This window comes from Colossoma macropomum, unplaced genomic scaffold (assembly GCF_904425465.1).
Source record: "Colossoma macropomum unplaced genomic scaffold, Colossoma_macropomum, whole genome shotgun sequence".
NCBI lineage: Eukaryota > Metazoa > Chordata > Actinopteri > Characiformes > Serrasalmidae > Colossoma > Colossoma macropomum.
Genome location: NW_023494800.1, coordinates 602,821 through 630,294, shown reverse-complemented (window position 1 = coordinate 630,294; position 27,474 = coordinate 602,821). Strand labels below are relative to the sequence as shown.

Below are 27,474 nucleotides of genomic sequence, written 5' to 3'. Positions count from 1 at the left end.
ATATAGAACCGTTCAAGCTTAAATGGTTCTCTGCATGGTGAAATGGTTCTTCAGATTGATGGAGCATGTGTTGTATATGGTTCTATAAAGTACCAAATTGGTTCTTCTGTTGTTAAAAGCTTGACATCGTAACGATAGCAGAACCCTTTTAAGAAGCTTTTTCAAAAATGTTCTATATAAGTCTACATACAACACGTTCTCCATCAACCTAAGAACCATTTCACCATTAAAAGAACCATTTAAACATGTAAATTATTCTATATATAACTCACCTTGCTAAGTAAGACCATTGTCTTTACTGAAGAACCCTTGAAGAACCACTTTTTTAAGAGTATAACTTCATTCAGAGTGCACGTTATCCATAAAAAAAACGCTCAAATCCAGTTCTCATACACTAGATGTTGGAACATTGCTGTGAGGATCTGATTGAGCATTAGTGAGGTCAGGTACTGATGTTGGATGGTCAGTTCTGGATCACTCCAACTCATCCCAAAGGTACTGGATGGAGCTCCATCACTCCAGAGAACACAGTTCCACTGCTCCACAGCCCAATGCTGGGGGGCTTTATACCCCTCTAGCCCATGCTGGGCACTGGACTGGAGACCGTAGGATCTTGTTCATCCTGTTCTATTGGTCAGTGCTTTTCTATGGAGATTATACAAGCTGTATCAGCACTGGGTGCAGTTTAACTGACTAATTTCTAGGGCTGTCCAGATACTTTCGGTCATACAGTGTATATACCAGTACTGTGGTGTTTTGTCCATGTCGTGCAGCCGTAGCGTGTGTGTGTGTTCTCTGTCTGAATATTTGCAGCTGTTGACACTGCTAATCTGGCTCAGCCGGTGGGGAAGTGCTTTAGACTTTCCCGCGAGGCAGGATGAGGAACGTCCAGCACAACTTTCGGAGCGGAACAAAAACTCTCTGTACGGCTGCTTTACTGTACAGCTGTCTGACCATCACCAAACCTCTACATACAGAATAACAGATGTAGCTTACTAAACAGGAATTCAGTTGTTTTTTTCTAAATTTCTGCATAATTAAGTGGTTAAGATGTAATCAGAGAGGTTCAGAGCGGTTCAGAGTCGTTTGGTGTGAAACGCTCTGTTCTAGATAAACTTACCGAGTCAGAACTGTTCACAGTGGTGGTGATAGGAACCAGACGTCCACCTCTAAAAGCTCCCTCACAGAAAGTTCCTACATGAAATGGTTATGAATTCACTGCCTGATGACTGAGACACTGTTTTATGACAGTTTAGAGAAGATTCTGTCCTAATTTTTTTTTTCATCTATTTTGTGGTGGAGAGGTACAGGAGTTACAACAAAACATCTTTTTTCAGATTTACCACTATTTTTGTGAGCATTTTTTTTCAATAATGAACGCAAGAAGCGAAAATTATAGAATAAATACAAAAAGTAACTAATTCTCTTCCTCTAATCTCCCTCCCACCTACACACCGCAAAAAACGACATTTTGTCAAGTGAAATGATCTTAAATCTAGTCTATATATCTAATATTTCCCATTTTGAGATGGTTGTGCACTTATTATAAGATTATCTGGCTCATTTCTAAAAACATTTCTCTATTTTTAGGTCATTTTATTAAGTAAAATTATCTCAGTATTGTGGCAGATAATTTTGCTGGTTTAAAGCTCATTTTGTACAACAAGCACAATTATCTGCCAATATAGTGAGATAAATTTACTTAACAAAAGTTTACAAATTAGTAGTCTTCAAATTAAGGTTACAACAATCTCAAGTGATGATACAAAGAGATCCTAGCATGCATTACAGTAGAGGTGTTCCATAACTCTGTTTAATCTGTAACCCTTTTTAATTCATCTTTCAGTTTACAGTCACTGTCTTCATGCATTAAGCAGTACTGTGATGTTTCCACTGTTTTCCGTCATCAACATTCCATATAAACTCAGAAGACTCGTGTAGGTTCACTGGTGGTTCTGGATAGTAAATAAAATGTCTACATTTGTGTTGTAGTCATGGCGACCCCTGGTTCCTATCAGCACCACTGTAAAGACATCTGAACCATTTCACACCAAACCACTCTGAATCTCTCTGTTTACATCTCAAACACTGATGCAAAAATTGGAAAAAATCGGTGGAATTCCCCTTTAAGGGATGTTTGTGTGTGTGAATGCTGAGAGATACTGGCGCTGATTTGTTGTGTGTGTTTGTTGGTGAGGTTGGCTGCTCTCTGTGTTGATCTCTAGTGGTCTTTCCTTGAATGTGCGGCACCTTCTGCCTTTATTTGATTTCCTCCAGGATAAGACTGGGTCCAGCAGCCGGACAATGGGCGACTGTTTTTGAATAGGCCCTTTGGAAAGCTGCAGACCACTGGCAGCACCTGTTTGAGCCAGTGAGCGCGCCTGTGTGGCCGTTAATTGCCTGCCACTCTGGTCTGTGGAAACAAAGCAAAGTCAAAGTCAGAGAGGGCAGCGCTTGCCTAAAGCCAGAGAGATAGAGAGGAAAACACCTCAGCGCACCGAGCGAGCAGAGCGCCCAGAAATCACAAGACACGAGCCAAGACCACTCAGAAAAACACTGCGGTTCTCCAGCGGCGGATTAAAGCGCGGCTTGGAGCTGCCGGGTTAACTTTTCTCCTCTTTTGACCGCTGGGAGTTTTCTCCTCACAGCTTGTGATTTTCCTCTGAAAGGAATTCTGTCTGGAGCCTTCCTACGCGGCAGAGCGGAGATTTATGGAGTTTTTCCTCCCCATTGCGGATTTACTCTGCACCTGTTGAGAGAGCACTGTACCTGCAGCAGATCATTTACAGCTGTCACTGTTACTCAATCAACACAAATATTGATTAAGCTGATTTAAAGAGGGATATGCTGATCATTTTATGGGTGATTTCAATTGCTTTCCAGCCATATAGGTCACTAGCTGACAGTTTGGCTGATTTCTATTGGCCTTTAGCTGTGTGGGCTGAAATCAAATCACACTAACGCTGCAGTGCTTTCTATTAGCCAACTTTGCAATGTAACTAAAATATATGCTCTTAAATGAGCCAAATAACAGATAACGAGCAAACTAACACAAATCAAATACAGTACTGTGTTGAAGGTAAGAGACAGCTGGCTATTTAGTGCAATGAGTCATGTACTGTCATGCTAGAAGAGGCATTATGGTGTTAGTGTGTTTATCCACATTATTTACTTAAGATCAACAAAACAAAACAACTCGATTGTTCAGTTTCTCTTATTGATAAACAAGCAATGATTAGTTTGTAGTTTGCATGATTGTAATGCATATAAATTCTCTCTGCAGTAAGAAACTGCTGCACTGTGTAAGTTTTGGGGATTTGGAGCCCTCTCTGGTGGAAAGGTGTAACTGCAGCCAGAACATTCTGTAGTGTGGGTTGTGCTTCTTCCCCGAGTGGATGAATCTGAAAGAGAATCAAAGAGAACTCAGTCTAAACTCGGTGAAGGAGCGTCTCTGAGGATGAGAGTGAATTATCTACTATAGTCGTCACATCTTCATCAGTGTGATGTTGATTCTGAGATCATTTGAGGCCGAAACATCGAGCCGGACCTTCTTTTAGAGTCTGTGTATGACATTAATACGTAAAGACGTACGACGTGGTGTGAAACTTTGTGGTGGCTTTTAAATGATTATTTCAGGCTTTTTAGGGCGACAGATATTTTAGCCTGTTTTTATTCTCCTCACTTCTTTCAGCTTTAACGACAAACATCTTACACAGTGCAGCTCCAGATCTTTTTTACACTAAACTATCCTGTAGTCTGGTTTCTTACTGTTAATTTAGGTCTGCTTGGTCTTGGCAAACAGCTCAAAATAATCAGCAGAATGCTCGATTCCTGCTGTCACCGATAGCAACAGCCCTACTTTTTCATGTGTACGCACTTCATACCACTCACCATTCTTTCTCTCCAAACCCCGGAGAGATTAAGTGCCGAAGACTAGCTGATGTGGAACGGAAACGTGTCTTCCAAAAGCCTCCTGTGGAGGGTAGATCAGAAGGTTTGTCAGCACAAGCCAGATTGTGTTATTTGCCGCGAGCGTTAACGTTCTCTCCTCCTGAAGCCTCGTCCTCAAAACACACCCCTCCAGGGCATTTCTGGAGCCTCTCAGACAGAGCAGACTCGCTCGCAGAGTCTTTTTTCCCTCTCTGGCTTGTGTCTGGACGCTGCTGACCGTGCAGTGCTGACTGTAGCATGCAGTGGATGGAGCCTGTAACATGCTGGAACACAGAGACCAGAGATTCATCACGTTCAGCCCTCGATCGTACCAGCGCTTTATTCACGGAGGAATTTACAGGAAGATCAGGAGCTGTGTCAGCTTCAGCCAGGGTGAGTGAGGCGCGGGGTGGTCTGGGTCTCTCTTAAGGGTCTTTTATAACTTTAAATAGTTTATATTTTTTGATGCTGTGTAGAACCAGAACCTTCTCCATCAATCTGAAGAATCATTTCACCATGCAGACGTTTTTTTTGAATGTCTTTATTAAAGAACCCTTGAAGAACCATCTTGTTTAAGAGTGTAAACAGTACTTCAATCAGGTGTTTATCCAAGTGGAACAATTTGTCGTTTTAACTGTGAATAAATATCGAAACAGGAATAAATGTTGATTCATTGTGTTAAATGTGCTATTATTTATGTTTATTATCATTGAGAGAGAGGAAACCCACACCAGCAGGATCCCATGAATGCATGCACAGGTCTTTATCATCTTATAAAGGATTCAAATGAGCTCTCTAACCAATCACAGGCTAAATGTGCTTAATTTTGTGCTGTGGTAGATTAGGAGCTGTGTCCACTTCAGCCGGGGTGAGTGAGGCGTGAGGTGGTCTAAGTCTCTTTTAAGGGTCTTTTGTAGCTTTCAATATGTTTGCAGGGCTTTTTGAGCAGGTAGCACCGGTACTAGAAACCATTCGTAGTGTAATATTGTTGCAGAAAAAGATGATTCTTCAAGGGTTCTTTAGTAAAGAAAATACACTCATAGAACCCTTTGCATGATTGAAAGGTTCTTTCCATTGTGAAGTGGTTCTTCAGATTGATGGAGAATGTGTAGTAGATGGTTCTATGTAGAGTCGTTTTGAGAGGGGTTCTATATAGCTCCAAAAAGCTTGACATCATAAGAATAGCAGAACCCTTTTTGATGTTATATGGAACCAGAACCATCTACACCACATTCTCCATCAATCTGAAGAACCGTTTCATCATGCAGATGGTTCTCTCAGTGTTCATGGTTCTACATAGAGCCATTGTCTTGATTAAAGAATCCTTGAAGAACCATCTTGTTTAAGAGTGAACCCGAAACAGACTTCAATCAGGTGTTGATCCAAGTGGAACAATTTGTCATTTTTACTGTGAATAAATAGAAAAATAGGATTAAATTTTGGTTTGTTGTGTTAAATGTGCAGATTATTAATTTTCTCGCACTATTAGTGCACAGTTAGCTTTTATATTTATCATTGAGAGAGAGGAAACCCACACCAGCAGGATCCCATGAATGCTTGAACAGTCATCATGTAGATCTATATTTCAACATATAGACAGTTCTATAAAAGTTTTAGGCGGCTGAGATTATATGTTAAAAAGCTAATTAGGCAATAAATGTTAGTTCAGAAAAACACTTTTTAGAATAAATGCGAATATCATTAATAAAATAATTAGTGATTTTATGTACATATGCCAGTATGTTGAACCATTTCCTGCCCTCTGCTCAGTGTTTCCATCTAATATCTGGTTTATCTAATCAATACCTCATTAAATAAATCTGTAAACACTTTACAACACTTTGTTAACATGAACAATACATGAAGTACAGCATTAATAAGGTGTAGCTAATATTAAGTAAGTAAATAAATAAGTGCATTTATAATTGTTCATAAACTGCATAGATAAATTAAGATTTAATAAGCACTGTTATGTAATATCTTAAATGGGTGTAATAACACTTCAGCAGTAGTGTAGTAAGTACTTAAGTAGAATCTTGATGGATTTGTTCTTTTCTGGCTTTTTTAAATGATCATTCTTTTAACTCTACCAGAATGAGTTCCTAATTCTGTTGTTTGGGGGGTTTATTCCATTGTTTTGTTGGTTCAGCTCCTCTTCTCCTCTCATTTCGAAGCCTTAGCGTTTTATTTTAGACCAAAAATTAAAAAGAGAAAAATAGTGACAAACTTTAGTTCCTATTAATGTGAGTGAATGCAATTGTTTACCTAATATGAGCAAACCAATATTAACATATCTCATGTGTTTTAATGTTAACTAATACATTATTTCACACTTAATATGAAAACGACATTAACTAACTTAGTTACACGTTTACTTAATCTTAGCTAACATTGTTATCACAGAACCTGGTGTGCTGTTCTTTTAAACAAGTGCGTTACTTAATGTTAGTTAGTCAACACTTGGTGTAGAGTTCTTAAAGAAAGCTCTGTGATGGAGTAGGAGGAGCAATCTGGAACCAAACCTGTGTTCTGCTGACCAGCTCATCAGAAATCAGCCACTAAATGTTCAGTCGTGGGCTGGAGGTTAGGGAACCAGCCCTGTGACCAGAAGCTTGCCGGGTTTGATCCCCTGAGCTGACAGGACTTGATTTAAGTGCCATTGAGCAAGACACCTAACCCCCAACTGCTCCCTGGGCACTGTGGATAGGGCTGCCCACCGCTATGGGCAAGTGTGCTCACTGCCCCCTAGTGTGTGTGTTCACTAGTGTGCATGTGGTGTTTCACTGCATGGATGGGTTTGATTGCGGTAGTGAATTTCCCAGTTGTGGGACTAATAAGGGTCACTTAACTTAATATTTGGTCCATCACTTTATTAAGATTCATGATTGACCTGATTTCTTTCGGACTCTCAGTCAGTGATGGATGTTTGACCCCTCCTTCACCTCCAGCCCAGTCGAGTGTGTACCATCTCGTACCACCACATCTGTAGGTCTGTTTGAGGCCCGAGGCCCGGTCACTTCCCTCGATCTGAAGCTTCCAGGAAGCTGCTCATAATCCCCCCTCATGCTGACCACATGAGCCCCTCCAAATGGGAATCACACTTTCTTTTTTTCATCGAGACAAAAGAGCCGTCAGGAGAGGCCGTGGAGCAGGAAGTCTTTCGTTTAATCTCTCTTTTTTCCTCGGGAGCAGATTGTGTCGACTTTGTTAGAACACATATTCTGCAGCTGACCGCTGGAAATCGCAGGAAACTGGGCGAGATTAGAGTCTAATCAGGCCGCGAGGCTTTTAAATGCTAAGAGGAAGGAACACTTTGTGGGTTTCAGGAGGTAAAGCGGTTCTCTGTGTCTAAGATTTGTTGCTCCTTGACCATCTACTTTAAGTGATTAGGACACTACGCAGTGTGTCTGGTTCACTAATTATTGTCCATTATTACCACGTAGTAGATAAAGAAGGTCATTGCACAGCATACAACACAATCTGATTGGGTGAAGTGTTTACAGTCTTATATCTGACTACAGGACTTTATCACCATACCTGTGCCATATAGTGTATGGGAGGCAAATCCGGCCAAAAAAGAAATTAAAATTAAAACAATAAAATACATTCGCAATTTTATTTTTCACATTTTGAAATGCCGTCAGACCAAACGGCCTCAGAAAAAAAACGTGAAAATGTTAAACTGGCACAATAGACAATACACAATACACAATACACAATAGTTTTACGAACCAGTCTGTGCTCGACCAGGCCTGCGTTTGGTCTGATACCTTTTCTCTGAGACCGTTTGGTCTGACGGCATTTGGTCTGACGTTCAGTTTCACCAGATCTGAGACATGACGGTTGACTCAAAGTCGTTTAGCTTGAGGAATGATGCCGTTCTGACTCCAAGGTGTGAGGATGTCCTAAAATGTACACCGTAGCCCCGCCTGGTGTTAATTAACATATATTTGCATGTTGGTCAGTTTGAAAACGAAAAAGCAAAGTGGGAAATGAAAAGTAAATCACCAGCAGGTGGCGCATTTGCCTTTTCATTCTGACACTTAAAGCGCGTCGATGCCTAAAACTGAATCACAAACGGTCACTTTGCTGTTGATTTATCCATTTTACATTTTAATTTTGTCAGATCTGCATCCGATTGCTATGAAAAAGAAATAAGAACGTAAACGTTGCATTTTGATTTTAGTTTTGACACATATTCTGCATTTCATTCAGAAAAGGAAAAGCCAAAGTGAAGCTTGGATTTAGCTTCTTCATTTCAGATACAGCCATGAAATGCCAGAATAACGACTAAAATGAAATGACAAATAGCTGATTTAAATTTATTTTTGTCTTTGTCACTGATGGCTCGTGCTCATGAAAAAAATAAGTTAAATAGCAAATGAAGGTATTTAATTTCATTTTCAGTTTTGGCAGGATATTTGCGCAGGTGTTTGGAAAAAGAGGTTTGCATTTACATTTTATTGTTTTCATTTTAATTTCTTTTTTGGCCGGATTTGCCTCCCATATATAGTGGACTATTCCACGTTGTTACTTTATTACACAACTGTGTAAAGACTGTTTAAAGTGGTGACGTTCTCTATGGAGAGGTGCTTATTCAGCGTGATTTCTGCGTGTTTTGAGAGAAAATTAAATAAAAAAAAAGTTTGTGAACGAACTTTAAGTTGGCTTGAAAAAAGCCAGCTAATTACGTTAACATGGTGAAAGACTGTTGATGGCTGCTAAAGTGTTGCTTAGATGTTGTTAGGCAGTTGCCATGGTATCCAAGGTGTTTGTTAAGGTGTTGCTAGGTGCTTGCTATGGTGTGCCAGGTTGTTGCTACGGTGTTGACTAGGTGGTTGCTATGCTATTAAATACACTGGTACCTTAAATCCACTGCTACCACAAATACACTGCCACTTTAAACACACTGGTACCTTGAATCTTCTGATTTCTTAAAATCCATTGCTACCTTAAATCCGCTGCTACCTCAAATGCCACCTTAAATCCACTGCTCCCTTAAATCCAATAGGCACCTTAAATGCACTAATTGCTTACATTAATTGCTACCTTAAATCCACTGCTCCCTTACATCCAGCGCCTCCTTAAATCTACTTAAACCTTAAATACACTGCCACCTTAAATCCATTATTTGTGTTGATATTGCTGTGCATTGGGCTGTAAGTGTGTGAGTCCGTGTCTACTGTGTGTGAGTGTCTGTGTGATAGATGTGCATTGTGATATTAATTGTGGCAGTCAGACTTGATTGTCTAGAACATTCCACCATTTATTTCCTGTGCTAAAAACTTGGGCCATAAATGTTCGCTGTACAAAAACCAAATGTAGGATCGGTCCAAAAAGCACATGTATACTATTTGGGTATGGGACCTGTGATCCTTGTGGTTCTATATCAAGAACTGTAGGAGGAGAACCTTTACATTTTGAGCACGGAATAATAATAAGAAGAAGAAGATTATGAAGAACAGTAAGTTGGTTTTTCCAAGCAAACTTAATCATCCAAGTGCAGCAGAAAAAATTCAAAAATAAGGAGGAAAATAAAAAGTGGCTTTGCTCCAAAGCTGACTCTGTTTATTCAGTGAGAACAGAGGCTGCACAGACTCAGCAGACTGTATGTAATGCTAGTGTAAATGTTAGTTTTAGTGTTGGAGTAATTACTCAGAAAAGTAACACATTACAAGTTATTTCTAACTTGTTATAAAGTTTTCAGAAGGCCCAAATTTCCTATCAGTTCATGTCCACAGCTGAATTTAGTATTTGAAGGAAAAATGCAGTGGAAGTTCTGATACACTGGTACACTGTGTTACATGAATCTGGGTTGTTATTTAAGTCAATTCAAGAAGAACCATCCATACCGTCCACATACAGGTACACAGCGGGATGACAGTCATGGGTTGGAGGTTTTTGGCAGTCATGGGCTGGAGGTCAGGGAACCAGTCCTGTGACCGGAAGGTCGCCGGTTTGATCTGAATCGATGACTGAAGTGAGGCACCTAACCCCCAACTGCTCCCCGGGCACTGTGCCCACCGCTCCGGGCAAGTGTGCTCACTGCCCCCAGTGTGTGTGTTCACTAGTGTGTATGTGGGTGTTTCACTGCACGGATGGGTTAAATGGGGAGGTGAAATTTCGTGTGAGGTTCAAGACGCTGGAGATAAAATAATTTTAAATATAACAAAAACTTTTACCCAAAATAGACTCTCCGGTTCTGCTGCTCTGCTCTCCCTCACCTGCATCCTGTGTCTGTCTCTCCTGTTTTAGGCATTTTTGGCCAGAAGCTGGAGGAGACGGTGCGGTACGAGCGTCGCTATGGGAACAAGCTGGCCCCCATGCTGGTGGAGCAGTGTGTGGACTTCATCAGGCAGTGGGGTCTGCAGGAGGAGGGGCTATTCCGCCTTCCTGGCCAGGCCAACCTGGTCAAGGAGCTGCAGGACGCCTTTGACTGCGGAGAGAAGCCGTCATTCGACAGGTACTTACCCAAAGCCCACGTCCAGGTCTGGGATGTATTAGACGGAGAGCGATCAGTCGGTTCTCATAGACCCCATTTACACCTGCTCACTTCATGTGTCCAGAATCTGGATTGTATCCTGATAAGATTTCAGCCACAGGCGTTTAACTCGGTAGTCTAATGCGTCTCCAGTTAGTTGGACTGAAATCTGATTGCTGTGTGGAACAGAATATGCAAATCCACTCGTTACACGGTTCCTGTAAGTCGTCTGCAGTTTGTTTTGTACAGTCGTGTCTGTCGTGTGTGTCCCCTCCATTATCTTCCTCACAGACAAGAAACCCAGTGATGCACTGCATGGGGAGGAGTTTCGGCTGCACTGGGAGGGATTTTAGTTGTACTGGAAGGAGTTTTGGTTGTACTGGGAGGAGTTTTTGGTTGCACTGGGACGAGTTTTGGTTGTACTGGGAGGGGTTTTGGTTGCACTGGGATGAATTTGGTTGCACTGGGACGTGTTATGGTTGTACTGGGAGGAGTTTTGGTTGTATTGGGAGGAGTTTCTGTTGTACTAGGAGGGGTTTTGGTTGTACTAGGAGGAGTTTTGGTTGTACTGGGAGGGGTTTTGGTTGTACTAGGAGGGGTTTCAGTTGTACTGGGAGGAGTTTCGGTTGTACTGGGAGGGGTTTGGTTGTTGAGTGTGTCGTGGAGAGACGGATGTGTTTACTCTGCTATAACGTGGCTGAAATGCGTCTCAGTTCACCTCCTGAAGTGCTCTGAGTGATCAGATCTGTATCTGTTTAAATGCGTCTTGGCTGCGTTTACACTCGCGTTTCTATGTGGCCTCCAGATATAATCCTGATACTGAGCCAGATGAAGTGACCAGGTATAAATGGGGTCTGAGTTTACACATGGAAGTGTGAAGACCTGAGCAACTTTGACGAGGATCAGATGGTAATGGCCCATGTGTCACAACACACCGTGCCTCACACCCTGCTGCATAGCTGCAGACCGGTCCACCACCAAAAGCGCCCACAGTGGGCAAGCAAGCGTTAGAACTGGACTCTGAAACGTGGGTAGAAGGTTGCCTGGTCTGATGAGTCCAGTTTTCTGCGCTGTATGCACTGTGGGAAGAAGACAAGCCAGTGGAGGGAGTGTGATGCTCTGGGAGATGTTCAGGCATTATGTGGACGTCAGTTTGGCACGCCCCACTTTCCTAAACATCATTGCGGAATAGGCACACCCCTCTATGGTGACGCTGTTCCCCAATGGCAGTGGCCTCTGTCAGCAGGATAATGACTTGCCAAACTGCACACATTGTTCAGGAACGGTTTGAGGAGCATGAAGAGTTTGAGGTGCTGCCCAGGCTTCCAAAGTCCCCAGATCGAGCATCTGTGGGATGTGATGGAACAACAGCTATGATCCAGAGTGGCTCCACCTCACAACTCAGAGGACTTAAAGGATCTGCTGGTGCTTCAGAGGCCTTGTCGATGCTTCCATGCTTCAGTGGGTCGGTGCTGTTTTGGTGGCATGTAGAGGACCAGCAGCGTATTAGCCATTAGGCAGTTTTGGTTCATCTGTGTCATTTAATTTTTCAAACAGCCAAAACTAACTAAAGTCTAAAGGATAATAATAATAATAATAATAATAATAATAATAATAATAATGGCTTTTATGTATAGAGTACCTTTCATACACAAAAAGCTCAAAGTGCTTTACAATTGAAGAGTAAAATTAAGTAATAAAAACAAAAGCAAAAATAAACAGAAAAAATAAAACCAAAAAATAAAATGAGCTAAAATGACAAGTAAAAAAATGACTGACAACCATATTTTAATTAATAACTAGATTAAACAGATCCATTTTCAAATGATGATTAAAAATATGAACTGAACTGACAGCAGAAAAGGAACAAAATGAGGAAAACTAAAATGATCGGAAAACAAAATAAAATGACAAGCAAATAATATAAATGACCACAGTATTTTAATTAATAACTTGGTTTAAAAGATATGTTTTCAAATGTTTCTTAAAAATATGTACTGAACCTGACTGCCTAACTGTAAGAGGCGACGGCTGTGTGCTGCTGAGACGGTGTTTTGAGTACAGCGTTAGCCCCGGGTTAGCTGCAGGCCTTCTTTGGCCTGACTGGACATACATTTTCCTCCTGAAAGCAGCTTTCTCTGCACTTTCATTATGCTAAGCAATGCAGATTACGTACACAGCCTTGTCCTGGACGTTCCCCGTGCTGCTGCAGGGTCTCTGAGTTCAGGAGGAGAGAGCAGCATATTCAACAGGGTCCATATTTAGACACTGTCAAAACATCACTCAGATGGAAGGTGGTAACGGCCACTGGGCTTGCACGCCTTCGGGAAACATGTAGATTATGTGTCATAACTTTTGCACAGGCCACAGTTTATGCTGTATAACGTTCTGCAGAGTCCCAAAGCTCAGCGTTCCCTCCAGAGGGAGAGACTCTCTCCCACAGAACCCACTTTTCTCAGCTGCTGAAACGCCTCGTTGGAATTCCAGCCCTTTTCCTTTGTTACAGGATGACATCATCTCATAACACAGTCCTTACTGCCTGCCTACCGGCGAGCTCTGACCCCTCACACAGCACACAGCGGCTACTGGAGGAGGAAGAGTGTGTTCAGTACTGTAGCGTGTGGAGAGACGCTGACCGGACTTTCAGGATCCACTCTGGATCAAACTGATCCAGCAGAACCGACACCGCTGGAGAAACAGCCACAGTGGAGTTACAGCTGCTCAGGAGAGAAGGGTCTGTCTGCAGACTGCAGGACAGGGGCGGAACCTGGAGGGGCAGAACCGCTCTGGAGGCTGACTGATCAGAACAGAGTGGGCAAGCTGACCAATCAGAGTACACTGGGTGCATTGGGAGGCGGGGCTTAAAGACACAGGAGCTCTATCAGAGCGTTTCAGTCAGAGGGTGAATAGAGATGAACAGTCTGAGGAGAATAATGTGTTTTTGGAAGAGTGAAGCTGTAAATCTGATCTAGTAGACCAAAAATAAAATTTTATACATTGAAACTGAGCAGAAAAAGTCTCGCTCCACATATTTCTATACATATTTCTATACATGTTTACTTGTTTTAAGTAATTTTATCTGGTGAAAGTGTCCTGTTTCATCGGCAGATCATGTTTCAGTACCTTTGCTTAGTTCAAGAAAGAATGCTGCCAATAGAATAAGACACTTTTAATGAGATAAAATTACTTAAAACAAGTAAAAAATGTCAAGATAATGTAGATAAGCTTATAATATTCTTACAACAATCTCATAATTTAGCTGTACTGAATACATTTCGGATAGGATTTTTTGCAGTGTAGTTTTTCCACAATATATTTTCTGTAAATACAAAGAACTTGTGCACTAAAATGTGCAGAAAAATGCAATATTTAAGTTCATATCATGTAAAGGTTGTGTTAACTCATTTCCATTTAAAAAACCGACGTGTAATTTGACCAGGGCTGTTCAGACTTTAGTGCTCGACTGGATATAAATCAGTAGTATCAGTGCTGGTGATCTGGCTGCATTGGCCTATTTAAACCCCTACATTTTATTATATATTTAATGGAAACATTTGAATTTCTCTGCAGTAACACAGATGTGCACACAGTGGCGTCTCTGCTGAAGCTGTATCTGCGTGAGCTTCCTGAGCCTGTGATCCCCTTCTGCAAGTACGAGGAGTTCCTGGCCTGCACCAAACTTCTCAGCAAGGACCACGACGCAGTGAGTGTCCTTCACAAAGCTTTTACAGGACTACCAGTGGTCAAACCACACTTCACACTGGAAAGGTGCACTCTTTAAAAGGATGTTTCTTTAGTAAAGAAAAATGTTCTATATAGAACCATGAACATATGATTAAAAAGGTTCTTCAGATTGATAGAGAATGTGGTTCTTAAATAGCACCAAAAAGGATTCTGCTGTTGTGATACGAGCAGTGGTGGACATTAATGAAGTAAATGTAATTCGTTTCTGTACTTAAGTAGTTTTTCCTGTATCTGTACTTTACTGAAGTTTTTCCATTTTTGGTGACTTTTTACTTTCACTTCCCTACATTTCAAAGTCAAATATCTCACTTTTTACTCCACTACATTATGAGGAATCTGTCGTTCCTTTTGGTTTATGTGTGTATAAAAACATAACATGTCAAAACGAAAGAAGCGCAAAGCAAGAACACCAATCAGGGCACAGCGGTCACTTTGTTTTGCGCTTGTTTTGACCTGTTGGTCATACCGACCCAGTGCAGCACACGGTTCAACATCAGTGCAGCAGCGTAAAACTTTGGGAGAGTCTATTCAACATAAATGATGAACTAACCTAACTTTGTGTAAACAGACCACAATATAGAAATATGTACTCATATGCAGTTGTGGATTTATACAAACACATTTCATTTTATAGTAAATTAGTTTTGGCTAGTTTATGTTTATGAACAGAGACCTACAGATGCAGTTTAGTAAAGGAAACTCATTTGTGAATCTGAGTTTAAAGTTTTTATTAAACTTGTAACCAAGTTGTAAATAAATCTTAAACTGAAACTTTGCTTGTTTGTAAAAAGTGATTTCAGAACCACTCAGTTCTACCTGATGGAAACTGTTTTCCTTCAGTGTTTTGTGCTGATGATAATTTTAATAGACATCAGCGTCACTAATTAACGACCTTCTATTAAAAGACTGGTTTACCAAGAGAGACACTGGAGTATTTTCACCTAAACTGAGTTAATGAAGCGAGTCTTGTTATAAAAATGATAATAGGACATTAAAGTCATAATTAATCTTTTAGTACTTTCACTTTCGATACTTAAGTACATTTGAGGGCAAATACTTTTGTACTTTTACTCAAGTGGAGGTCTAAAGGGAGGAACTTCTACTTTTACTGGAGTAATATTTTACCTTGGGTGTCTCTACTTTAACTCAAGTACATGGTTTGTGTATTTCGTCCACCACTGGATATGAGCTTGTAACAGCAGAAGCACAGAACCATCTACAGCACATTCTCCATCAATCCAAAGAACCCTTTCACTATGCAAAGAACCCGATAACCATGCAGGGGGTTTTTTGAGTGTTCGTGGTTCCATATCAAACCATTTTCATTACTAAAAAATCCTTGAAGAACCATCTTTATTAAAAGTGATACTTCAGGGTGTTGAAACTCGTGACAAGTCACCAAGAACTATTACGAGTGTTTTTGCTTGTATTTCCACACTCGACAGAGAAAATGATGAACTTTGATTCAAAGCTTTATTCTGTTATAAATCTTCTGTATAATTTAACATCAGCACCAGTGGTGAAAAGCTAAGCTAACTAGCAGGAAAGATGGCTAATGAGTTAATGAAGACAGATGAAGCTGCGTGATGTGAAATGTGTGTGTGCAGTCAGGAGAGTCTAGTTTAGTCAGTGAGGTAAACTAACTAGCAAGCAAGATTAGTCAGATTAGAAGCTTTAGAGTGACGTACAGTGACCAAGAACACAGTGATAATGATCGCGGTTGTTATAACAGCTCACTCAAGCAGATGGACAGTGAACTAAAACTAGAACCGTATGTTCTGCCGGTCCCCTTATGGGTGCAATGGAAAAATGCCTTTACATTACATTAAGATGTGATAATGTACATACAAGTAGCTTCAATCGTTTTTTCTCTATCTATCTACCTATCTGTCTGTCTGTCTGTCTGTCTGTCTGTCTATCTATCTCTTTTTCCAGGGAATGAAGGAATTAAGAAGACAAGTAGAAAGTCTACCTCTAGTGAACTACAATCTGCTGAAATACATATGCAGGTACTACACATTTTGTATTTTATGACTCTTTAAACCCTCCTGGTTAAAATTTTGGGATGCAGTTTTAATAATATTAAACCAATTGGATTATTATAAATGTAAAAACTGTTTAGCTTGTCCTGCACAGCTTCATGTTTCAGATAATTAGTGAATGATTAATGAAGCTGAATGTTTAAAGTATAGAAATGTTTAGATGTGTGCAGAATGATGAACAGAGTTGTCGAAGACAGTAAAGCTGTAGAACATCAAGCGTGGAGTTCTAATAAAATTAGCATCCAGAATTCGTTATATTCCAGAAGTGGAGATGAAATTTAAAGGTAGTTAATGTAGTTAATGTAAGTAGATAATCGTAAATAAAAAATTGCAGTATATTATTGATCAATAAAGAACTTCTCTGTTCACAGAATGCTTGAAATATTAAATAAAATCCAAAGTACATTTGGTAAATGGTAATACTTAAATCCACAAGTTAGTAATGCATATAAAATTAAAACAAAAATGTTAATATGGCATGTGATGTCAAACTTTTGAACGGTGCTGTATACGTGGCCTTTTATTCTCTCTACAGATTAAACAGTGAATAAACGGAATGATTTTCTCTCCGCAGGTTTCTGGATGAAGTGCAGTCGTATTCTGGAGTGAATAAGATGAGTGTGCAGAACTTGGCTACAGTCTTCGGGCCAAATATTCTGAGGCCCAAAGTGGAGGATCCAGTGGCAATAATGGAGGGTGAGGCATTTTTCAGAAGTCACAAAGCAGAAAAACTGCTGAAATCTGAGTTTTACTGCCAGTTAACATTCCACACTTCTCTCATTCAGGAAGTATCAGAATTTTTACTATCCAGGGGGCTAAAAAGGCAGGAAAAGAAGTTTGGAAAAATGAATCCCCAAAAGAAACACTAAAAATGTGATGCTTTGAATGTGCACTGTTGAAACATATTACAACCCCATTTCCAAAAAAAGTTGGGACGCTGTGCAGAATGTAAATAAAAATAGGATGCAATGATGTGCAAATCATGACAACCATATTTTTACAGGAAAATACTACAAAGACAACATATCAAATGTTGAAATTGAGAAATTTTATTGTTTTTTGAAAAATATTTGCCCATTTTGAATTTGATGCCAACAACACGTTCCAAAAAAGTTGGGACGGGGGCCTGTTTACCACTGAGTTTCATCACCTCTTCTTTAACAACACTCTGTAAGTGTTTGGGAACTGAGGAGACTCTGCTGTAGTTTAGAAAGTGAAATGTTTTCCTGTTCTTGTTTGATACAGGATTTCAGCTGCTCATCAGTTCAGGGTTTCATTTGTCATATTTTGCATTTCATAATGTGCCAAATGTTATCAGTGGTGACAGGTCTGGACTGCAGGCAGGTCAGTTTAGCACCCAGACTCTTTTAATACAGAGCAATGCTGTTGTAATACATGCAGAATGTGGTTTGTCATTATCTTGCTGAAATAATCAAGGCCTTCCCTGAAAAAGACGTCGTCTGGATGGCAGCATATGTTGCCAAAACATGTATATATCGTTCAGCATTAATGGTGCCTTCACAGATGTGCACGTCACCCATGCCATGTGCACTAATGCCCTCTATACCATCATGAATACTGGCTTTTGAACTGTGCACTGATAACAAGCTGAGTGGTCTTTAGCCCAGAGGACACAGTGTCCATGATTTCCAAAAAGAATTTCAAATGTTGATTCGTCGGACCACAGGACACTTTTCCACTCCCCCTCAGTCCATTTTAAATGAGCTCAGACCCAGAGAAGGTGGCAGCGTTTCTGGATCCTGTTTATATCTGGTTTCTTCTTTGTGTTTTAGAGTTTTAACTTGCATTTGTGGATGCAGTGATGAACTGTTTTCACAGACAGTGGTTTTTAGAAGTGTTTCTGAACCCATGCAGTGATTTCCACTACAGAATCATGTCTGTTTTTAATGCAGTGCCGCCTGAGGGCCCAAAGATCACGGCCAGTAAATACTGGTTTTTGCCCTTGTCCCTTACATACAGAGATTTCTCCAGATTCTCTGAATCTTTTAATGATATTCTGTACCGTAGATGATGAAAAGCAAAAGTTCTTTGCTATTTTATGTTGAGAAACGTTTTTCTTGAATTGTTGCACTATTTGATGGTGCAGTCTTTCACAGAGTGGTGAACCCCTCCTCACCTTTACTTCTGAAAGACTCCGCCTCTCTGAGATGCTCTTTTATACCCAGTCATGTTACTGACCTGCTGCCAATCAACCACCAGAGTGTGTTTTTTAGCTTTACACAACTTTACCAGTCCTTTGTTGCCCCATCCCAATTTTTTTTTTATTTTTCAAAAAACAATAAAAATTTCTCAGTTTCAACATTTCATTATTTGTCTTTGAACTATTTTCAATTAAATATAAAGTTTAAATGATCTGCGCATTTTACACGGCGTCCCTTTTTTGGAAATGGGGTTGTACATTAAATTTAGTAAATTCAAAGAAACTTTTTTTCAATGTACATAATTTCCTCCATACACACATTATAAATAACCCTGAATTTACTGAAAGCTTCATAATAGATACTGATGGTGAATAATTAACAGTAGATGCTGAATAATTCCTTGTAGATACTGAATAATCTATTATAGATACCGGATTATTCACAGTCGGTTCAGTTTTAAGATGTAAGTAGTAGTAATTAGTAATCTGGTTTAACAGATGAAAAGTAGTAGATGAATAAACTGCTGTGGATTAATAGAGGTGCAAATTTAATACTCATGAGTATGTTTAAAATATCTCAATAGTAGTCGTGTGTTAACTTGCTCTGAGCTTGTTGTTCTCTTTGCTTCATGCAGGTGCGGTTCTGGTGCAGCAGCTCATGGCCGTCCTCATCGGCCAGCACAACGTCGTCTTCCCTGTGGACGAGGACAGCAGTCCCGGCGCTGTGGAGCTGTGCAACAACAACAACAACGATCCCTCCAAACGGACCACCGGCCAGCAGCAGAACAAAGAGAATAACAACACCAGCCCCCGGTGCACCTGGGAGTCCCCCGACTCGCCCTCCCGGGTCACACTGGACAACGGATCCCCTCGTTCTGGAAGCCCCCGGAACGGACCCACAGTCCCGCGCTTCGAGGTAGAGCTGAACGATATTGACAAAACAGCATTTCACAGTTCTGAGTGTTTGATATGCTAATAAAACAGGAAGCAGTGATTAGTAAAGTCGGTTTGAGCTGAAAACAGAACAAATGTGCAACATTTGATGTTTGCACTGTTTTTGGTAAATATAATCATTCTAAATATGAACCTGTGACGTTCCAAAAAAGCTGGGACAGGAGCACGTTTACCGAGTTACGCCACCTTTCCTTTTAACAGCACTTAATAACGGTGTGTGGACTGAAAACACAAACTGGTCAAGGTTAATTATAATATGCATATATGGAAAAAATTAGGTACACTGAAAAAAAATGAAATGCTGTTAATATAATACATTTTGACCATGCACTTTCAACGCATCATATTTTCAGTGTTTATTTTGGGGATTCATTTTCCAAACTTCTTTTCCTGCTTGTTTAGCCCCCTGGATGCTAAAAAATCTGATACTTTCTGAATGAGAGAAGAGTGGAATGTTAACTGGCAGTAAAACTGCAGATTTCAGCAGACTGTTCTGCTTCATGACTTCTGAAAAATGCCTGGTTTTTTGCCATTCTTCTGTTAGACAAGCTTTTAGCTGTGCAACCATACAGGGCCTTTGTTGACATATTTTGCTGTTATAATGTGGCACACGTTTTAAAGTGGGAGACAGTTCTGGACTGCAGGCAGGTCAGTGTAGCACCTGCACTCTCTGATTACACAGCCATGCTGTTGTAACACATGCAGAATGTTTCTTGGTGTTGCCGTGTTGACATAATCATGAACGTTCCTGAAAAAGTGTGTTCAGTGGAGCTTTCACAGATGCACAGGTTACCCACTAATACCCCCCCAACACCAAGACGGATGCTGGATTTTGAACTTTACACTGGTAACAATCTCAATGGCCTTTTTCTTTTTTGGCCTAGAGAACCCAACGTCCCTTGTTTCCATAAACGATCTGAAAGGTGGACGCGTTAGACCACAATACACGTTTCCACTGAGCATTATTCCATTTTAGATGAGCTCGAGCCCAGAGAAGTCGGTGGTGTTTCTGGATGTTGTTGTTCCAGAGCGCAGAGTACAGTCTTAACCTGCATTTGTGGATGCAGAGACGGACGGTGTTTTTGACGACGGTTTATCAGAGTGTTCCCGAGCCCATGTGTGGTCTCCATCACAGAAACATGCTGGTTTTTAATGTAGTGCAGTCTGAGGGGTTAAAGTTCACAGACATTCAGTTTTGGTTTTAGACCTTTTTGTTTACAGACAGAGATTCTATGAATCGTTTGACAATATTATGCAATGTAGAGGGCGGAAAACCTAACATACCTAAAAACCGCTCACTAAGGAATGTTGTTCTTAAACAGCTGGACTATATGCTCTTTCATGGATGCTCATTTTATACCCAACCAAGATTGCATCACCTGCTTGAGATGTTAAAATGCCTCTGCTCCTTTTTTGGCCTGTGTTGTAGGCATCCAAGGAGCATATATGTAAAAGTCTATGTACTGTTTTTGTTCACTACATGTCAAAGTAGATTTAAAAATCACTGATTTTTATTTGCTTTTAACTTTTCTAGAATCAGGTTCGTATATTTTTACCATATCACCCCTATTTACAAGGCTTATTTGCATATTGCATTCAATATAAGTATTGATATGTATCCTAACTTCAATAACAATTAATAAATGTTGAATATTCTTGCAATCGCAGTTTGAGGTGACCCGCAGTCCACCTCTGATGGTGAAGAAGAACCCAGCGTTCAGCAAAGGCAGCAAAGGCATCGTCACCAACGGCTCCTTCAGCTCCTCTTCCTCATCCTCAGCCGAGGCCGGGCAGGAAAAGGGTCAGATCCAGACGCTGGCCTGCACAGGCACTTTACAATCCCGCCGCACCAAGATGGGAGTGCAGAATGGCGGCGTGCGAATGGGCGTGTCCAGCACTGACGTGGTTAACGGGACAGCAAACGGGCGCAATAACGGGCTCTGGTCTCCTCCTGGTTACGTGACCCTTCGGGAGGGAAAAGGGCGGGACGGCTGTGAACAGCAAAACCGCCTGTCCACCTACGATAACGTCCAGCAGGTAACGTCTGGACAGCCATGCCTCAGCAGCAGCAGCTGTGAGGACAAGCAGAGTGTGGACAGCGCCACCTGGTCCACTTCGTCCTGCGAGATTTCACTGCCAGAAAACTCCGCCTCCTGCCGCTCATCCACCACCACCTGCCCCGAGCAGGACTTCTACACCGGAGCCTTCGAGGACCCACTGCTGGACGGGACAGCACAGGAGGAGCGGAGGGACGCTAATGGAGGAGGAGGAGGAGGAGGGAGGGGCAGCAGGGGGACGAGCAGCAGCGAGAACAGCGAGGTGGCATTTCCTCTGAGTAACGGAGCAAACAGCCACAGCGCCCTCCACAGTCTGGTGGGCAGCCTGAAGCAGGAGATGCTCAAACAGAAGAGCGAATACGAGGCCAGGATTAAAAGGTGAGACTTTTGGGGGTCAGACCTGTCACCTACATTACACCACCACCTCATCACAGGTAGCTTATACTGAACTGCACCAGCAACCTGCATCATTCAGGATAGAGTTTAAAGCTCTGCTGCTGGTTTTTAAAGCTCTAAATGACCTAAAAGCACAGCTTACATCACAGAGTGTCTGTCTGTTTATGTTCCAGTACGTAATCTCAGATCTGCAGATTCTGACCTTCTGAACTCCTTCAGTAAAACACAGAAAACGTGGAGAGACTCTTTCAGTTATTCTGCTTCTAAACTGTGGAGCTCAGTTCAGCTTTTATTAGACAGTCGAGCTCAGAGCTCACTTTTAATAAACACCTGAAAACGCAGCTCTTTAACTCAGAGCCTCAGTAAAACTCTACGGCTCTTTGATGTTTATCTCTAATCTGATCTGTGTTTTTGTCTCATATCGTTCTAAATTAATGCTTATAATTTCTTGGATTACTGTTAAACTTTATCACCTGACTGTAAAGCACTTTGAGCTGCCCCTGGCATAAAAATGCTATATAAATACAAATTATTGCTATTATTATTATTATTATTATTATTATTATAAAGGATCACAATTATTCAGAGTGTATTTACCCTCGATTAGTGCTGCTCCTTTGTGAATTTAGTTATCAGAACAATAATCTGTGTTTTACTCTGTGAACTTATCATTTGAAGTTCTGTGAAGTAAAAAGTTTAAGGAAACCAAGTTACTTTTTTAAGTTAAAACGCTTTTTAATCATTTTTTGATGTGTGAAGGGCGGCGCCCTGTCAGTGTCAAACAGAGGAGTAGCGTTTGAGTCCGTATTAGCCATCATACTTATTAGCCTTATGCTAAACATGGACAGCAATCTACACTGGCATTAGAATGCAAAAACAGCAAATACTAGCAGGCGCTCAGCAAGACGATGAAAGCAGGCAAGTTTTTATACTTTGGGCTTCCTCTACAGTTAAAGGTACAACGCCCACTTGTGTGTAACAGAGGACAAATCCTCATTATTTCACTGTGGACTGAGGTGTGGCTACAGATTTAGCTCCATGGCCTTTGTAGAGTCATGGAGAGCACAAACTGTGATTTGCCTGGTAAAATGCAGTTTATTGAGACCAAATTTGGTTGGTCAAATCACATGTACACTCCTGGGCAAAAAATGACCAAGCCCAAAATATAAGTTGAGTCCAGATTTAAACCCTATAGTGAATATTTGGTCTCATATTAAACTCAAACCAGCTCAGCAGTGTTTTTCAGCTGTTTGAAGCCGGCAGTGCTGAGAGGATCAATAGTGACTCTTCTTTCTGTAGAAGACTGTCTGAACATTCACACACTAAACTCCAACATTTAGAGAAACCAAAGAGAAACGTTCTCCTGTATTAATATCCTATATCTATCTGTTCTGTGATTTGTTGTTAAGTCCATTAAAAGCCGATTTTGGGATTGGCCTATTTTTTGCCCAGGAGTGTCCAAACAGAATACACCATGTAGCTTCTGTCTGAATGTGTTTGGAGCCCAGATATTAAAATACAGGGTTGATTTCCTCTTTTAGCTGACCACAACATTTCACACAATTGCTAAATTTCACAATTCCTTTATGCTGCAACAAGCCAGATGTGAACTGGGTGTGTTGGATTGAAGTGTAAGTAAAAGAACGCAGTAAATGCGTAAAGTGAGACGCATCATGGATGTTATGAAAACACAAAAACATTCTTGGTGCTCTGACATGTTTAGAGGGCAGCACTGAGTAAGGTTTGTTTATTTGTTAGCTGTGTAGCTCATTCTAATGTTTTTAGCATGTGTGCTAACAGAAGGAGTGTTTTTTGCTAATATTTTCCTGCAAGAAAAGCTTTGTAGACTGTAAACTGTAGAGAGCATTGTGTTTCATTTCAACTGTAAAACCAGTGTTAGCTACCATGTAAACACTGCTAGGAAGCCAGATAGCTAATCAGCCAACTGGACCACTTTAGGCCGGTACTTCAGCAGATGCTCATGATGAACAAGTGAAGACTAAATTAAATTCATAATCACAATTATTTACGTGACAATTAAACATCCGCTAAAATGTCAAAATCGCAACAGGCCTATTTGGGGCCCTCAGCAGCGCCGCAACATGCAAGTGTAACTACAGGACAATTCCACTGATTTTTCAAAATTTAGGCCAGTGGTTAAGATTTAAACAGAGCGGTTCAGAGTGGTTTGGTGTGAAACGCTCCGTTCTAGAGAAACTTACCGAGTCAGAACTGTTCACAGTGGTGGTGATAGGAACCAGATGTCCACCTCTAAAAGCTCCCTCACAGAAAGTTCCTACATGAAATGGTTACACATATGTTCTCTCATGACTGAGACATTTTTGTTTCATGATAGTTTTCACAAGATTTTTGATTAAAACATGTATTTTTTAAATCCATTCATGGTTCATGGGGCAGAATGGTACCACCTGCACCATGTAGGGCACTGTGAGGCAAAATAGTCCCCAAATAAAACCTTTTATTTTAGATTTTCCACTATTTTACCATCATCAACATTCCATATAAAACGTTTTTTTCCTCCTTCACCTCTCCTTATCTCTCTGTCTCTGTAGTCTGGAGCACCGTAACCTGGAGCTGGAGGCTGAGATGGTGACGCTGCGTGATGAACTGGAGCAGGAGAGGAAGAAGTTCACCATGGTGGAGATCAAGCTGCGCAACGCAGAGAGGGCCAAAGACGACGCAGAGAAACGCAACGAAATGCTGCAGAAGGAGATGGAGCAGTTTTTCTCCACTTTCGGAGACCTGACCACCGACCCTCGCCGGCCAGACCGAGCCAACACCATCTGGATCCAGTGAGCGGGGGAACAGGACTGTACCATTTCACTATCAGTGGACAAAGGGATGACTGTAAACCCTTCAGAGCCGATCTAGGACCAGCTTTCTTACATGTAATGGGCTCCACTCAGACTCGAATGTGACTGAACCGTCTGAGTGAAGCTCAGTGAGCCAAAAGTCAAAACTGGACCGGTCCAGAACGGTGTAGTAAGATTATACCATTTGGATCCAGACAGATAGGGAGAACCAGACTGTACCATTTGGATCAAAGAAAGGGATACGGAGGGATTTTATGCGGGTGCGCAAGTGAAAAAAGGATGTCTTCACCCAAAGAAGGACACAGTCCTAGGAGACTGGAAGGATTGCATTATGGGTTATTGAGTCTTCAGCCTTAACTGATGGAGCTGCTCTGAAAAGGCCTGCAGGAGAACCAAGAATGTTGTGATCCAACCGGAAATGTCCTTTGACGTGTTCTCATGCATTCTGTGTATATAAAGCAAAACCTTGGAGGCAAAAAAAAGATGTATGTATAAAAAGCAAGCTAAGATATTTTAATGTATGTCTGATATTTAAGCGGAGAATTATCAATGTGTCACATTTTATTTGTTTTTATACCGAGGCTTTTCCTTGCACTTAGCATTTCGCTTCTCTTCTCAACACGGTACGTTGATGTTGTTTATCCTGGGCTCCACTCTAGACTAGTCAGTTGATCCACTGTTGAATTCCACCGATTTTTTCCAATTTTTGCATCAGTGTGTGAGATGTAAACAGAGAGATTCAGAGTGGTTTGGTGTGAAATGGCTCAGATGTCTTTACAGTGGTGGAGATAGGAACCAGGGGTCGCCATGACTACAACACAGATATAGACATTTTATTTACTATCCAGAACCACCAGTGAACCTACACGAGTCTTCTGAGTTTATATGGAATGTTGATGATGAAAATAGTGGAAAATCTGAAATAATAAGTTTTCTTTGGGGACTATTTTGCCTCACAGCGCCCTGCATGTATCCCTCCACCATGAATGGAGTTTAAGTTCTCTAAACTATCATAAAACAGTGTCTCAGCCATCAGGCAGTGAATTCATAACCATTTCATGTAGGAACTTTCTGTGAGGGAGCTTTTAGAGGTGGACGTCTGGTTCCTATCACCACCACTGTGAACAGTTCTGACTCGGTAAGTTTATCTAGAACAGAGTGTTTCACACCAAACCACTCTGAACGACTCTGTTTATGTCGTAAACATCTAATTATGCAGAAATTTTGAAACATCAGTGGGATTCCTGTGGATAAACTCATGATGACCCATGACCAAAAGCAAGGAGACATGCCTGTAAATGTTTGTACCTCCTGCTAGCCGCTCGTCTGTGCTGGACGTCCAAGCGGCAGGCTGTGAGTGCGGTGTAAAAATCATATTGATTCATATTCAGTGTATTTGAATCACGTTGGACCTTTTCTTCATGTGTTTGTTCGCAGGCATGTCTGAGGTTCGGCTTCTTTCTCAGCGTTTTATCGAGTCTACTGTGGCCACAGACGTTCAGTAAAAGTGCTAATTAAATTATGTGACCTCATTCGAGTTTCAGAGTTTGTTGATTTTCTGTGAAGATGGATGTTTGTTTTTAATGCTTGCCGTGATGAACGGGTTCGAGTGTGGGGGGGGGGAGACCACACAGACAAAGGCCGTGGGTGGCTGGACAGTGAGAAAATGAACGTTTTTAAGACAAAACTTAGAAAAACATCCTCCTGCTCATGTTACAGTACTTTTCCCATATAAAAATGAATTAAAGATCTCAGCAAGTCACACAGCATCTCAGACAACAAACATCAGCAACATAAAACAGATGTCATGTGACCAATCTGTTTCTTATTGTTTTATTATCCTTGGCATGTTTGGTCCTTCAGTTTATTCAATTTTCCAGTAATTGTGTTCATTGTAATGTAGATTTATGGAACAGTTTGAAAACCCCCAAAGCAAATTCCATGTTTTGTTGATTTACTTTAATAAGTGACACATCCTCTGCAGAGACACACTTTTTTGCATATTTTAATACACAATTACTGTTTATTTATTGAATCGACCGTATTGGAAAAAAATGAAACATAAAATGCGGCCAGCGCAAAAGTTTTATTTTTCCAATATGATAAATTCACTAAATAAATAAAAATTGTGTTCTGAAATGGGCAGAAAATGCAATATTTAAGTTCCCTGTAGGGGAGGTGTCGGTAAATTTTCACTTAGAAAATCAACAGAACAGGTCATTTGACTGGGGGTGTTGAAACTAGGGGTGGCCCGATACCACTTCTTCATGTCTGATACCGATACTGATACCACAATCGTGAGTATCTGCTGATACCAATCCGATACCGTCTTTTTCCCTCTCTTAAACAGCTAATCTGTTAATAATACAACCAAGCCATCTAAATAACATCACACTGTGAAACAAATGTGCACAGTGTGACTCAGTTATGCAGTACTGCTGTTTTTATTTGAACTTTTTCACACACAGAACTGTTAGCGGCATTTTTGATTGGTCAGCACGATTCAAACATTCAAAATGAAATTAAAAGTACAACTTTCTGCTAAATTTTCAACCTCTTAAATTGTCAGGGCCCAAAGTTTTATTACACACTTCTATAATCTAAGAATAGCTCAGCCAGTTTGCATTGAAGTCCCTGTAGTTACTGAATAATAAGCCTTATTATGTAATAAGCCTGAGATTTTAGGGATTTAAGCATTTACGTGATCGTTTAGGCAAATATATCGGATTATACTTTTTTCTCCCTATATCCAGTCCAGTGATTTTGACCGATATCGAACCAGTACCGATACTGAGTATCGTATTGGCACACCCCTGTAGGTGCAGTAGTTCTACGATTACAGACTGTAGTCCATCTATTTCTCTGTATGAACTGA

General features: G+C 40.8%; 1 protein-coding gene across 4 annotated transcripts in view; it reads left to right on the top strand.

Annotated features, from left to right (window-relative positions):
• arhgap24 (Rho GTPase activating protein 24) overlaps window positions 1–25,351 on the top strand; it is a 216,678-nt gene extending 191,327 nt beyond the window's left edge. For all 4 annotated transcript variants that reach the window (XM_036587719.1, XM_036587721.1, XM_036587720.1 and 1 more), the window contains 7 exons: window positions 10,186–10,393; window positions 13,982–14,114; window positions 16,091–16,164; window positions 16,772–16,893; window positions 18,994–19,274; window positions 20,981–21,747; window positions 24,339–25,351. In XM_036587719.1, coding sequence (XP_036443612.1) covers window positions 10,186–10,393; window positions 13,982–14,114; window positions 16,091–16,164; window positions 16,772–16,893; window positions 18,994–19,274; window positions 20,981–21,747; window positions 24,339–24,582 — 1,829 coding nt within the window. In that variant the 3' untranslated portion in view covers window positions 24,583–25,351. The remainder of the gene's footprint in view (window positions 1–10,185; window positions 10,394–13,981; window positions 14,115–16,090; window positions 16,165–16,771; window positions 16,894–18,993; window positions 19,275–20,980; window positions 21,748–24,338) is intronic.
• The last annotated feature ends 2,123 nt before the right edge of the window (window positions 25,352–27,474 follow it).